Raw genomic sequence first — 16,033 nt, 5'->3', positions numbered from 1 at the left:
GCAGGTTTGTTACATAGGTAAACATGTGCCATGGTGGTTTGCTGTGCATATCAACCCATCACCTAGGTATTAAGCCCAGTATGCATTAGCTGTTTTTCCTGATGTTCTCCCTCTCCGTGTTCCCCCTCAAGAGGCCCCAGTGTGTGTTGTTCCCCTCCCTGTGTCCATGTGTTCTCATTGTTCAGCTCCCACTTATGAGCGAGAACATAGGGTGTTTGGTTTTCTGTTTGTGCGTTAGTTTGCTGAGGATAATGACTTCCAGCTCCATCCATGTCCCTGCAAAGGACATGATCTCATTCCTTTTTATGGCTGCATTGTATTCCATGGTGTATATGTACCACATTTTCTTTATCCAGTCTATCATTGATGGGCATTTGGGTTGATTCCATGTCTTTGCTATTGTGAATAGTGCTGCAGTGAACATATGCATGCATGTATCTTTATAATAGAATGATTTATGTTCCTTTGGGTATATACCCAGTAATGGGATTGCTGGGTCAAATGGTATTTCTGGTTCTAGGTCTTTGAGGAAGCACCACACTGTCTTCCACAATGGTTGAATTAATTTACATTCCCACCAACAGTGTAAAACTGTTCCTATCTCTCCGCAGCCTTGCCAGCATCTGTTGTTTCTTGACTTTTTAAATAATTGCCATTCTGACTGGCGTGAGATGATATCTCATTGTGGTTTTGATTTGCATTTCTCTAGTGATCGACTACTGATCTTTTTACTACTACAGCTTTCCAGGCATTTAAACTTATATTAATATGGCTACCACAGAATACAATTTAGACATTTCACATTTACCATTTTCTTTGTTTAGAATGGATGGCTCACTGGAATGCCGTCTTTGACCTGGCCTGGGTTCCTGGTGAACTTAAACTTGTAAGTGACTTTATTTCATTAGGATCTGGGTAAATACTGATAAGGGATTCCTTTATTAAATTGTGCTTACCTTATTTTTGAAAGGTTACAGCAGCAGGTGATCAAACAGCCAAATTTTGGGACGTAAAAGCTGGTGAGCTGATTGGAACATGCAAAGGTCATCAATGCAGCCTCAAGTCAGTTGCCTTTTCTAAGTTTGAGAAAGGTAGGTTTGTGCTTATCTTCTTTCATCTCCTTAACCTTCTTTGCAGTGGGGAGATAAGAACCTGTAATTGTTTCTACCCTTTCCCCTATCAAAGTTACTACTTTACCTACATAGATGATTAAGATTCTTTTTTTGGAGACAGTTTCGTTCTGTTGCCCAGGCTGGAGTGCAGTGGCGCCATCTCAGCTCACTGCTACCTCCACTGCCTCCCAGATTCAAGTGATTCTCCTGCGTCAGCCTCCGGAGTAGCTGGGACCACAGGCGCGCATCACCATGCCCAGCTAATATTGTATTTTTAGTAGAGACGGGGTTTCACCATGTTGGCCAGGTTGGTCTAGAACTCCTGAGCTCGGGCAGTCCACCTGCCTCAGCTTCCCAAAGTGCTAGGATTACAGGCCTGAGCCACTACACCCAGCCAGGTGATTAAGATTCTAGTATGACTGAAAACCTTAATTAAGTTAAATTGGTTTTAGGCCCACTCTTCTGGACATTATCTCTAGCTTGTCCCTGAAAGTCAAGAGTCTTTGATAAGTTTTTCTATAATCTTGCACATAAGGTAAAGATTTATAAACAGCTACAATACCATTGTTCAACTTTGATTGTTCACTGAAGTTAAAACCTTGTACTGGGCACTCATTAACTCTATTTGTAAAACTAAGCATTACTTTAACTCTACTTGTAAAATCTAAATGAGCTATAAGGCTGATAAACAACATGATTTTCTACCTAAAAATTTATCATGTGTTTGGTTTAAATGGCCTGTTTTTTGTTTTTTGTTTGTTTGTTTTTCGAGACGAAGTCTCTGTCACCCAGGCTGAAGTGCAGAGAGGCTCGATCTCGGCTCACTGCAGCCTCCACCCCCCGGGTTCAAGCAATCCTCTGCCTCAGCCTCCCAAGTACGTGGGATTACAGAAGCCTGCCACCACGCCCAGCTAATTTTTGTATTTTTAGTAGAGCTGGGGTTTCACCATCTTGGCGAGGCTGGTCTTGAACTCCTGACCTTGTGATCCACCTGCCTTGGCCTCCTGAAGTGCTGGGATTACAGGTGTCAGCAACCACACCCGGCCAAATGGCCCAATTTTCTATTATGTTTTCAACTATTACTTAAAATTGATTTTCCTATGTTTATATTATTATAATGGGCAAGGAAGATTTAAGAGTTATATAACACAGCACAGTACTGTAGCAGCTAGGGAAAAACTTATCAGTGGTATCTGAATAAGCTCTTCATTTCTGTTTTTTTTGTTGTTGTTTTCTCCTTCCATTTGTTTCTCACTAAATAAATTTTTTTAAATGGACCAACAAACATTTCTCTCAAAGGAGTCTCTGAAGTAATCTGACTTTAATCCCTGAATAATAGTGACAGACATTACAATCTCCTTTATCACTAAAAAAAAAAGTACTCTATTTTAAAAATCAAATGTTTTCATTTATTCACCTGAGCCATTTAGGAGGTTAAGCTGGTTTGGACTGGTTTTTTGTTTGTTTGTTTGTTTTTTTGAGACAAAGTCTCACTCCGTTGCCCAGGCTGGAATGCAGTGGCGTGATCTTGGCTCACCGCAACCTCCACCTCCCAGATTCAAGCAATTCTCATGCCTCAGCCTCCCAAGTAACTGGGATTACAGGCGTGCACCACCACGCCCAGCTAATTTTTGTATTTTTAGTAGAGACAGGGTTTCGCCATGTTGGCCAGGTTGGTCTCGGACTCCTAACCTCAAGTGATCTGCCCACCTTGGCTTCCCAAAGTGCTGAGATTACAGTCATGAGCCACCATGCCCAGCCTGGCTTGGACTTTTAAGAAAGTCAGTTTTTATCTACTGTCGTTGCAGTTGAAACTGGAACCTTGAAGGGGAAATATGGCATGATTTTTCTTATTTCTGCATAACTTTATTAACATATTTAAGTAGTTAGGTATGCTTGTGTTCTAGTTTTCTATACTCCTGTGTCAGTTCACTCTGAGTTTGTAAAAATAATTTTAAGATAATGAAAATTTACCTAACTAAAGAGTAGTGGAAAACGTCATATCTTTTGGTCCTTTTGCTTAATTTTTACAACTGCATGTGAATCAGTCTGACAATAAGCTGTAGAAGAAAAGGCACTGAGTTAGAGATTGGGGCAGGTGGATTTTTTCATGACTTTCAGTAGTTCATAGGTGCTCTAGTGTAAATTAGGCTAATTGGATACTACTCCCAAGCCCTGTGGTTTGTTTTGGTAAAACAGGATAGATAATAGCTCCACTCACTCCATCAGCCATAAGCCCTCTTGCAGGGCAAACCTTTGCAACTAAACATGGAAGCCCTTTGTTTTATTCTGGCCTCCTGGGCAAAGTGACTTTTACCTCCTTTGGCCTTCGTTTTCTAATTTTATGAGATAAATACCTGGTCTATTTAGGTCACAAAAATATTGTAGACAAAAAAGTAAGGTGAAATATGAATACTTTTTTTTTTTTTTAATCTGAGCTCATTATGGTAGCTCATGCCTATAATCCCAGCAACTTGGGAGGCTGAGAAGGATTGCTTGAGGCCAGGAGCTCAAGACCAGCCTGGGTAACATAGTGAGACCCTATATCCAAGAAAATAAAAAATTAGCTTGGTACAGTGGTATGCACCTATAGTCCAAGCTACTTGGGAGGCTGAGGTGGGAGGATCGCTTGAGCCCAGGAGTTTCCAGCTGTAGGGAGCTATGATTGTGCCATCGTACACGTATTGCCTGGGCAATAGAGTGAGACCCAGTCTCAAAATAAATTAATTAACTCGATCTATCTATAATCAATCTCAATCGATCTATCTATAATCAATCAGAGGACCATATAAATACTTAGTGTTTTGTGGGGGTTTTTGTAGGTAGTATGGTAGAAAACATCTTTGGTCCAGTTCCTTCCACCCTACGTGGGTAGGATACATATAATCCTAACTGGACATAGTCATGCTAATGGAATTTGCCTTCCCTAAGTATCTACCAACTAAAAGCAAAGAAAATGGGCTCAGATAAGTGCTTCGTGTGGCAAAAGGGCAGGTATTAGAACTTTTAGTGGATAATTAAAATTGATTATAAATGTATTTCTATTTCCTCTCCTACAGACTTATCTATATTTACACCTTCTTTCTCATTCTTCATTCTCAAGTTTTAATTAAATGAGAATCTCTTGCAAATAGGCCAGGCATTTATTTTTTTTAAGTTCCTCAAGGGATTCCAATGTGTAGCTAAAATTGAGAAACATTCTTGATCCTTCCCAAGACCTTCCACCATCACATGTATCCCCACTACCCTGTATCTTCAAGTTCTCCCTCTCTATTGGCTGTTTCTCCTTAGGAAAGACTCAAGAATGTCTGTGGCCTATTTTCCCAAATATCTTAACCCTGTGTTCTCTTTTAGTTATTACTGTTTCATATTTTCCATCTCCTTTTATTTGGTTTAATCTATTTTCCACATCTAGCCATCTTCCTGAAATCACTCTTGCTGAGGTTATTATCTAATTTTCAGAAAGCATGAAACTTTTCAGGTCTTTTCTTCTGCTTGTATAATATGTTACACTTTTGGTCTTTTATAAAATTTCAGTAAAAGTCTTTGCTTAGAATCTGTGATATCCCACTCCCTCAGGTACTCCTTCTGTCCTTCTCTTTATTCTTTCATAGTTGCTTTTACCTAGCTTGAAGTGTTAGCAAGCCCCAGGATTTGGTGTTTAGCCTTTTTTTTGCTTTCAACCTATACCTTCCTGGACAGTTTCATCTGTACCAGTTTTGTTTTGTTTTTCATCCTACTTGTGTTGACCCAGATCTATATTCCTAGCCTTAGCCTTTCTGCAAGTACTTCAGATTCAACATATAAAAAACTGAGCCCACAATTTCCTCCCTGAACTCATGATTTCTCCCTGGCAATGCCATCTTTTTCCTCTCCTCTGATATCATTTCCTTGAACAACTTCATTTAACATTTCTTATAGTGCGAGTCTGATGGTAATAATTTACCTTTGTTTTTCTTTACCTGAAAATGTCCTTATTTCATCATCATTCTCGAAGGACATTTTTGTTGGATATGAAATTCTGGGTCAACAGCTTTTTTTCCTTTCATTGCCTGAAGTTGTTCCACTATCATCTCTGCTTTCATTGAGAACTCTGTGGTTGTTAAAATCATTTCCCTGTATATAATATGCTGTTTTTCCTGACCACTTGCAGGATTTTCTGTCTTTGGTTTCTAGCGGTTTGACTGTGGTATGTCTAGTCATGGTTCCCTTCACAGTTTTCCTGTTTGAGGCTTGCTGAGCTTTTTGTATTTGTAAATTCCTTTCTACTGAATAGGAATTTTTCTATCATTTCTTGAAATACTTTTTCTGGGCCAGGTATGGTGGCTCAGGCCTGTAATCCAAGCACTTTGAGAGGCTGAGGCAGGCAGATCACCTGAGGTCAGGAGTTCAAGACCAGCCAGGCCAACATGATGAAACCCCATCTTTACTAAAAATACGAAAATTAGCCGGGCGTTGTGGTGGGCACCTGTAATCCCAGCTACTCAGGAGGTTGAGTTAGGAGAATCGCTTGAACCTGGGAGGTGGAGGTTGCAGTTAGCTGAGATCGCACCACTGCACTCTACACTCCAGCCTGGGCAACAGAGCGAGACTCTGCCTCAAAAAAAAAAAAGAAAGAAAGAAATATTTTTTTCTGCCTAATTTATTCATATTCTCTCTCCTCCCTGCTTCTTTTGGTACCTTAATTACTCATATATATATATTTTCAGTTACTCACTTATTTGACTTTTCTAAATTATCCCATGCATCCTTGAGGTTTTCTTTTTTTCAATTATCCTAAACTTAAGATAAAATGAACAAGCCATAAAATTAATCCATTTACAGTGCACGTTTTAGTGGTTTTTAGTTTATTCACTGAGTTGTGCAGCTATCACCACAATCTAAATTTAGAATCTTTTCATCAGCCCAAAAAGAAACTTGAACGCATTAGCAGTACTTTCACCCATTCCTTCCAACCCTATACAACTACTTAGTAATTTTGGTCTCTATAGATTTGACTATTATACACATGCATACAAATGGAATGATACAACATGTGGTCTTCTGTGACCGGCTTCTTTAATTTAGCCTAATGTTCAGTTCTATTTTTCTCTCTCTTCTTCAAATTGAATGATTTCTATTAATTTGTCCTAAAGTTTGCTTTCTCTATTTTCTCCAGTCTGTTCTTAGGCCTATCCAGTGAATTTTTTTTATTTCAGATACTGGTTTTCAGTTTTAAAATTTTTTTATTTTTTTTTAAGACAAGGTCTTGCCCTGTTAGAGGGCAGTAGCATGATCATAGGCGCATGCCACCATGCCTGGCTAATTTCTTTTTGTATTTTTTGTAGAGATGAGGTTTCACCCATGGTCGGTCTTGAACTTCTGGGCCCAAGGGATCTGTCAACCTCGGCCTCCCAAAATGCTGGGATTACAGGCATGAGCCACAGTGCCTGACCTTCATTTGTTTGGTTCCTGCTGAAATTTATCATCTTTTTTTTTTGTTTTTTTGTTGTTGTTGTTGATATTTGAGACAGGGTCTCACTCTGTCACCCAGTTTGGAGTGCAGTGGCGAAATCTGCTTACTGCAACCTCTGCCTCCCAGGCTCAAGCGATCCTCCCACCTCAGCCTCCCAAGTAGCTGAGGCTATAGGTGCATGCCACTACACCCGGCTAATTTTTGTATTTTTTGTAGAGATGGGGTTTCGCCATGTTGCCCAGGCTAAGTGTACGTTTCTTTAACTCATTTAACATGGTTATGTATCCTTTACAACCTTATCTGATAAATCAATATCTGGATTATCTTGGGATTGGCTTCCATTGATTTATTTTCCCTTGAGAATAATTCACTTCCTGGCTCTTTGTAAGTCAAGTAATTTAAGATTATATTCAGGACGTTGCAAGTGGTATGTTGGATTCTAGATTCTGTTATATTGCTTAGAAAAGAGTTGGTGTTCCTTTTTTAACAGGCAATACACTTGTTTAGATGCAAATTGAAGACTGTCACACCTACAGGAGGGCAGTGGATCTTACCTCAATTATTTTCTTTAGTTTAAGCCTCAGCTGCAAACTGCTTTCAGTTTCTCTTGCCCATATGGTACAGGGGTCAGCCAGAGACTTGGACTGAGTTTAAACACGGAATTATGGGTTCTCTTTCTCTAGCTGTCTCCAGGTTTTCCCCATCCCCTCACTCTGACTGTTCTTGTTGCTCCCAGTCTCCTTTTCCTGGTTCTTCTGGCTTGAAAGATGGCAGATTTTTTAATTTGCATTTTAGCTGCCTGGTATTAATGCTGCAACTTTGGCTGTCCTCAAAGTAAAACCACAAAAAAAAAAACCCAGTAACTTAATCTCAGGCCAATCATTTGCTAAAGATGTTGACTCTCCTCCAAAAATTGCATGTTTAAGAGGAAAGTGGGCCGGGCGCGGTGGCTCATGCCTGTAATCCCAGCACTTTGTGAGGCTGAGGTGGGTGGATCACCTGAGGTCAGGAGTTCGAGACCAGCCTGGCCAAGATGGAGAAACCCTGTCTCTACCAAAAATGTAAAAAATTAGCCGGGTGTGGTGGCACATGGCTGTCATCACAGCTACTCGAGAGGCTGAGGCAGGAGAAGCCCTTGAACCTGGGAGACAGAGGTTGCAGTGAGCCAGGATCGTGCCACTGCACTCCAGCCTGGATGACAGAGCGAGATACCATCTCAAAAAAAAAAAAAAAAGGAGGAAAGTGGTAACTTAAAGGGAGGAGTAAACTTTATCCCCAAACAACAGTTTCTATTTTAGGCGGAGTAAATTCCAACAAAAGAGAGGAAAAATGAACCTAAGTGAGAGTCTGTACAACCAAAGCTGTTAAAAGGAATGAATAGTGCCTGACAAAAAGTGCTTAATTAGATGAATGGTTTCAACATGGCTGACTAGATGCATCTGGTACTCACCTCTTTCACAGAGTGGAACCAAAATAGTGAGATATTACAGTGATAGTGAGATCGTAGATAATTACACTTCAAATACATCATCTAAGAAAGAACACTGGGATTCAACAGAGAAGTGACAAGAAGCTCCAGACGCAAGGAAGGAGAGAAAAGTAAAGCAGCCTGTTTGGCTGGGATCAGCTAGGAATCTGGAGAGGCTTCCTATGCAGGGAAAGAGTAAGTGAGAGACCCCCAGCAGCCCAAATACCCACTGCGAACCCTAATAATAGCCATGGGAGACCCCTTGATGCTCACGGACCCTGAGACTAACATAGGGAGCTGCCTGGAGACTTCGTGAAGGCATTGCTCCAGAGAGATATCATACTGGGTCCTACAAACCCTCAAGTCCTAAGCAGCTGTAACACTGATTTTCAGAGCCCAGCCCCCACCAGACTGTGTCCTGCCCTGCCACCCAGGCTGAAGTGGGAACCACACACAGCGACCTCATTCTGAGTGGAGGGGCAGCTGCACATTTTCATACCCCTCAAGGACAAATTCCACTGCCTGCAACCTGCACCACTCTGGGCTGCTGCAGGGCAGAGGTGTAAGCAAAACTCAGTCCCTTAACTGCCTGCCTATGGGTACTCCCAGGGAAAGCAACCCAACTCTCCATGTCAGTACTGCAGCATAGCTGCTGCTGCCCCTTACCTGAGCATTCCACTGGAAGCCTGGGGATCACCCCACCCCTGCCTTCCATAGCCAGCACCTGCATGCACCACCAGTCACTGAGGGCAGTTCCACCCAGCCTGGCTTCATACCCGCCACTACCCAAGCACACCCTCTGGGAGGCCTGAGGATTGCCCAGTTCAGTTCATCACCAGTGGTGCCTGAGCACTCCTCCTAGAGTCTAAAGTTGGGCCTACTCAATCTGCTGCTACCACCATAGCTGGCACCAACCTGTACATGCAATCTGCAGGTCTAGGGACTGGCCTGCCCAACCTGTCACAGCCACCGCCAACACTTGTATGGAACACTTGGGTTCCAGGGGATTTTTTCATCACTGCTATCATCATCCACACCACTTCACACCTCTGCCCAGGGGCTCAAGAACTTGCCCACCCACCTGGCCCACTGCTGCCATTTCCAATACCTGAGTAAGCCATCTGGAGGCCCAAGAACCTACCTGCCTGGATCCATTAACACCAGTGCCAGTGTATGCTGCCTTGGGGCCAAAGGACACACAGGCTCAGACCACTGCTGCCACCACTGGGGCCTAAAGACTGGCCCACCTGGTATTTCAGTTTCTGGCAAAACTTAACCAGTCTGCACTAACAGCCACACTCTAATCTACCAACGAAACTGGATACCAATGACTCTTTGTGGCCAAAAGGAATGATAGAGACTATGCTACTGCATGCATCCAGAACCAAAGCCAAGTGTCCTTTCCAACCATCACCATAGATACATCTTCAGGAAAATGTTCTCCACTACAAACCAAATTCAAAAAATTGGAAAAAGCAACTGTTACACCAGGTGCACAAATATCAACATAAAAACACAGAGAAATCAAAAAGCAAGGATATGTGACACATCCAAAGGAACACAGTAATTCTTCAGCAACAAATCCCAATCAAAAAGGAATTCTCAAAATCCTGGAAAAATGATCCAAAATATTGACACTAAGGAAGATCAGTGAGAGACAAGAGAATTTTGAAAGACGATACAAAGAAACAAAAAAATAATTAAGGAAATGAATGAGGAATCTACCAAAGAGATAGGTATCATAAAATAGAGCTAAATTCTGGAACTATAGAATTCATTGAATGAAATACAAAATACCTTTGAAAGCTTCAACAATAGACTAGATCAAGCAGAAGAATCCCAGAACCTGAAGACGTTTTGAAGATCTTTTAAAATAACCTAGTCAGACAAAAATAGAGAAAAAATAATAAAGATGAATGACAAAAGCTTTCATGGCATATAGAAAAGCAAGAACAAACCAAACCCCAAATTAGTAGAGGGAAATAATAAATATCAGAGCAGAACTAAATAAAATAGAGACTTAAAAAACAAGAAAAAGGGTCAACAAAACAAAAGGTTGGTTTTTAGAAAAGATAAAATTAATAAAGTACTTGCTAGACTAACCAAGAAAAAAAAGAAAGATGGTCTTAAATAAAATCAGAAATGAAAAAGGAAACATTACAACTGATAACACAGAAATACAAAAGATCATCAGAAACTATTGTGTACAACTATACACTAACTAGAAAACCTAGAGGAAATGAATAGATTACAGGACACATACAACCTACCAAGACTGAATCAGAAAGAAATAGGAAACCTAATCAAATCAATAGTAACAAGATCAAAGCAATAATAAAAAGTCTTCCAACAAAGAAAAGTTCAGGAGCAGATGGCTTCACTGCTGAATTCTACCAAACTTTTAAAGAACTAACACCAGTTCTCCTCAAACTATTCCAAAAATTGAAAAGGATGGGAATTCTCCCTAACTCATTCTACAAGGCCAGCGTTATTCTGATACCAAAACCAGACAAGGACAAGGACACAAACAAAAACTACAGAACATACAGACATAGATGCAAAAATCCTCAACAGAATACTAGCAAACTGAATTCAACAGCACATTAAAAAAAAAAAAACACCATGATCAAGTGGGATTTATCCCAGGAATGCAAGAATAGCTCAACATACACAAATCGATAAACATGATACATACATCACATCAACAGAATGAAGGACAAAAACGATATGATCATTTTAGTAGATACAGAAAAATAATTTGACAAAATTCAGCATCCCCTCCGAATTAAAAAACTCTCAACCAACTAGGCATAGAAGGAACATATCTCAACATAAAAAAGTCTGTATATGACAGACTCACAGTTAACACCACACTGAATCGAAAAAAGCTAGAAGCCTTTCCCTTGAGAACTGGAACAAGACAAGGACGCACACTTTTCACCACTCCTATTCAACATGGTACTGGAAGTTCTACCCAGAGCAATCAGGCGAGAGAAAGAAGTAAAAAGTATCCAAATTGGAAAAGAAGTCATATTTTCCTTGGCTGATGTTATGATCTTATATCTAGAAAAACTTAAAGAGTCTACAAAAAAAAAAACCTCAGATCTGATAAATTCATTAAAAGTTGCAGGATACAAAATCAACATACAAAAAAAAATAGCAGTTCTATATATCGATAATGAATTAGCTGAGAGAGAAATCAGGAAGGTAATCCCATTTACAATAGCTACAAAAAAAAAACACCTAGGAATAAATTGAGCCAAAGAGGTGAAAGATCTCTACAAGGAAAAGTATAAAACACCAATCAAAGAAATTAAAGAGGAGACAAATGGAAAGAGACCTCATGCTCATGGATGGGAAAAATTATTATTTTTAAAATGGCAATACTACCCAAGCAATCTACAGATTCAGTGCAATCCCCATCAAAATACCAACATCGTTTTTCACAGAAGTAGAAAGAACAATCCTAAAATTTATGTGGAGCCAAAAAGAACCCAAATGCCAAAGCAATCCTAAGCAAAAAGAATATAGCTAATATAATAACTAAAACAGCATGGCATAAAAACAGACACAGACCAATGGAACAGAATAGAGAAATCAGAAATAAATCCATATATTTACAGCCAACTGATTTTCAATAAAGGTGCCAAGAACATACAATAAATGGTGCTGGGAAAACTGGGTATCCACATGCAGAAGAATGAAACTGTACCTCCATCTCACTATATTAAAGAAAATCAAGACAGGCCGGACATGGTGGCTCATGCCTGTAATCCTAGCACTTTGGGACGCCAAGGCAGGTGGATTGCCTGAGCTTAGGAGTTCAAGACCAGCCTGGGCAACATGGCAAAACCCCACCTCTACTAAAATACAAAAAATTAGCTTGACATGGTAGGCACGCCTGTAGTCCCAGCTCCTTGGAAGGCTGAGGCATGAGAATCGTTTGAGCACAGGAGGCAGAGATTGCAATGAGCCAAGATAGCACCACTGCACTCCATCCTGGTTGACACAGTGAGACTCAGTCTCAAAAAAAAAAAAAAAAATCAAGATGGATTATAAAGACTTAAATGTAAGACCTGAAACAATAAAACTACTAGAAGAAAACATAGGGAAAACACTTCAGGATATTGGTTTAGGCAGAGATTTTATGGCCAAGAACTCAAAAGCAAAGACAACAAGAACAAATAGATAAACTAGACTATACGAAACTAAAAAGCCTCTGCATGCCAAAACCTTTTGAATGGGAAGTATTTGCAAACTATTTATCTGATAAGGGAATAATATGTAGAATGTATACAAGGAACTCGAACAATTCAACAGTAGAAAAGACAGAATATTAAAAAGTAGGCAAACAGACTGGGCAATGTGGCAAAACTGACTCTACAAAGAAATACAAAAAAGTTAACTGGTCATGGTGGTGTACTACTGTAGTCCCAGCTACTTTATGGGGCTGAGATGAGAGGATCACCGAGCCCTGAGCGGTGATTACACCATTCATTGTACTCCAGCCTGAGTGATAGTGTGAGATCCTGTCTCAAAAAAAAAAAAAGTAGGCAAAGACCGTGGATAGACATTTCACGAAAGAAGACATACAAATGGCCAACAGGTATATGAAAAACTGCTCAACATGACTAATAACCACAGTGAGATATCATCTTAACCCCGTTAGAATGGCTATTATTAAACGAAACATGCTGGCAAGGATGTGGAGAAAAGAGAACTCTTGTACACTGTTGGTGGAAATGTAAATTAGTCCAGCCACTATGGAAACCAGTAAGATTTCTCAAAAAAAAACCACAAATAGAATTACCATTGATCTAGCAGTCTCATTATTGGGTGTTGATCCAGAGAAAAACAGTGTATCAAAGGAATAACTGCAGTCACATTATTGCAACACTATTCACAATAGCCAAGATAAGGAATCAACCTGTCTATTAACGAACAAATAGAGTTTTTAAAAATGTAATATATACACAATTGAATACTATTTGGCCATAAGGAAATGTCATTCACATCAACATTATATAAGTTAAACAAGCCAGACGAAAGATAAATTTCACATGTTTCCACTTATATGTGGGTGCTAAAACAGTATCATGGAGGTAGAGAGTAGAATGATAAATAACCAGAGGCTGGAAAGTGAGTGGGTGCAAGGGGGGAATGAAGAAAGGTTGCTTGATGGATACAAGCATAAAGTTAGATAGACGGTATAAGTTCCATCGTTCGATACCTGACTATTGTCACCTTACAAATTATTGTATATTTCAAGCAGCTAGAAGAGAGAACTTAAAATGTTCCCAGCACATAGAAATGATGAATACTCAAGGTGATGGATACCCCAGATACCCTGACTTGATCATAACACATTCTGTGCAGGCATCAAAATATCGCACATACCCCTAAATATGTAAAATATTATGTATCAGTAAGAAAAATTGCACGTTTTCATTCAGTGTCCACAGAGCCCTCAGGTAGCTGTTTTCGTGTTTTATCCCATTTACAACTAATGCAAGTGGATTAGTTTAAGTGCTCACTCTTTCACATGGGAAGCAGGGTTTTTTTTTTTTTTTTTGGCTTCATTTTAAAGAATAAAACATTACAGATAAACTGAAGTTCTCTTATAGTGCCTTCTCCAATCCCATTGCATCCCAGAGGCAACCTCTTTCACAGACTTCATACGGATCTGGTCCATATTTTTATACTGAGCCAATACAGTTTAGAGGTTTGAAGTGTAAGCTCTGGAGTCATACTGCCAGGAATACCTTTACAAGTTACTTATCCTCTCTGTGCCTCTCTTGGTACCTGCCTAATAAGGTTGATAGCAAGGATTGAGATAATTTTTATAAAACGTGGGATAGTAGCTAACATTTAGAATAAGAAGCACTCTGTATTTTGACTCTTGATTGTTATTCTTACTATCACTGTACTATATAAAGTATTTTATATGGGTTTTTAAAAATTTACAGAGGGGTGATTCTATAAAGTTTTGGTTCAACATTAGCATCTCAAGCTCTTTGTAATCCTTTTTCCTATTCATTATTGAGCCATATATTTTTAAATGTTTGATCTCCAGTGCCAGATACAGTACCTAGCACATAATAGATAGTCTAGGAAATTTAAATTGAAATATATGTGTCATTGACTGGTTTTGTTAACCTCTTAATAATATGTTTATTTCCCCACAGCTGTATTCTGTACAGGTGGAAGAGATGGCAACATTATGGTCTGGGATACCAGGTGCAACAAAAAAGGTTATCTAGATCTATTTTTAATTTTGAGAGATTTGGGATTACCCTGTACTTAATTTTGAGTGAAACAGTTAGTGATTTCATCTGATTACCACCAGGGGGCATGTACTCATAATTCCCCATTTCTGCTCACTGTTCCAGATCTCAGGATCTTAGTCATTGTTACAAGTATTACACTCATGTATTTATCTCATATTGTCTTCTGAATTATAATGCCATTTACCGACATTATTGATGGAGATGGAATCTCTGTCACCCAGGCTGGAGTGCAGTGGTGTGAACTTGGCTCACTGCACTCTCCATCCGCTGGGTTCCAGCAATTCCTCTAGCTCAGCCTCCTGAGTAGCTAGGATTACAGGCACCCGCCACCATGCCTGGCTAATTTTTGTATTTTTTTAATAGAGATGGGGTTTCACTATGTTCGCCAGGCTGGTCTCAAACTCCTGACCTCAAGTGATCTGCCCACCCCGGCCTCCCAAAGTGCTGAAATTATAGGCGTGAGTCACCAGGCCCGGCCTGATTTTAAAGAATTAGATTGAATTAAACATAAGCTCATGGTTGTCTCATGATGCCATTAAGCAGACGATGATTATCTCACTGTTCACTTTTAGTTAATTTATTAAAAATTTTTTGTGTGTCTGCATTTTAAAAAATTGATAACATAGTTCTACATATTTTGGGGGGTATATGTGATATCTTGATACATATATAGAACATGAAATGATCAAATCAGGGTAATTGGGATATCCATCACCTCAAACATTTATCTTTTCTTTGTGTTGGGAACATTACAATTCTTCTAGTTTTTTGTTTCTTGTTTTTTTGTTTGTTTGTTTTTTTTTTGGAGACAGAGTCTCTGTCACCCAGGCTGGAGTGCAGTGGCGTGATCTCATCTCGCTGCAACCTCCACCTCCCAGGTTCAAGTAATTCTCCTACCTCAGCCTCTCGAGTAGCTGGGATTACAGGTGCATGCCACCACGCCCGGCTAATTGTGTATTTTTAGTACAGACAGGATTTCACCATGTTGGCCAGGCTGGTCTGGAACTCCTGACCTCAGGCAATCTGCCTGCCTCAGCCTCCCATTTTTCTAGCTATTTTGAAATAAACAAAATTATTTAGAAAAATTTTAATAAACCTTATTTTGTAGAGCAGTTAGGTTTACAGCAAAACTGAGCAGAAACTACAGAGAGTTCCCATATAGCCCCTGCCCTGCCCACACACAGGCTTCCCCACTGACAACATCCTATACCTGAGTGCTACATTTGTTATAATCAGTTAACCTATGTCAACACATGCTGTCACTCAGAGTTTATAATTTACATCAGTGTTATATATTCTTAGTATTACACATTCTGTGGATATTGACAAATGTGTAATGACATGCGTCCACCATTGTAGCATCATACACAATAGTTTCACTACTCTAGAAATCCTCTGTGCTCCAGTTATTCATCCCTACCTCCCTCTAAGCGCTGGCAACCACTGATATTACTTCCCCCGGTCACATTTCCTCCATGTCATTTTATGGTTTTATCAAGCTCATTTCTTTTCAGTGCTGAATAATATTCCATTGTCTGAATCAACTACAGTTCATTCACCTACTGAAGGACATCTTGGTTGTTTCCAAGTTTTGGCAATTATTAAAGCTGTTATAAACATCTCTCCCTTTTTATACATTATAGTCTCACCACAGGAGATGTAGTGTAGCTGGCTCTGCTGGCTTCTAATTTCACCAACTTGGTCAAAAATT

At 39.7% G+C, this 16,033-nt stretch overlaps 1 protein-coding gene across 3 annotated transcripts in view; it reads left to right on the top strand.

The window, feature by feature from the left end:
- Nucleotides 1–16,033, top strand: part of DTL (denticleless E3 ubiquitin protein ligase homolog) — a 67,525-nt gene that overhangs the window by 10,733 nt on the left and 40,759 nt on the right. For 2 of the 3 annotated variants that reach the window (XM_032136487.2, XM_058430444.1), the window contains exons 4-6: nucleotides 825–886; nucleotides 971–1,091; nucleotides 14,221–14,286. In XM_032136487.2, coding sequence (XP_031992378.1) covers nucleotides 825–886; nucleotides 971–1,091; nucleotides 14,221–14,286 — 249 coding nt within the window. The remainder of the gene's footprint in view (nucleotides 1–824; nucleotides 887–970; nucleotides 1,092–14,220; nucleotides 14,287–16,033) is intronic. The other variant, XM_058430443.1, reaches the window with a different exon arrangement.

The sequence above is a fragment of the Hylobates moloch genome, unplaced genomic scaffold, assembly GCF_009828535.3.
Source record: "Hylobates moloch isolate HMO894 unplaced genomic scaffold, HMol_V3 SCAFFOLD_18, whole genome shotgun sequence".
Taxonomy (NCBI): Eukaryota; Metazoa; Chordata; class Mammalia; order Primates; family Hylobatidae; genus Hylobates; species Hylobates moloch.
Note: the sequence above shows the minus strand (reverse complement) of the source record. Positions and strands in the feature narration are given on the sequence as shown.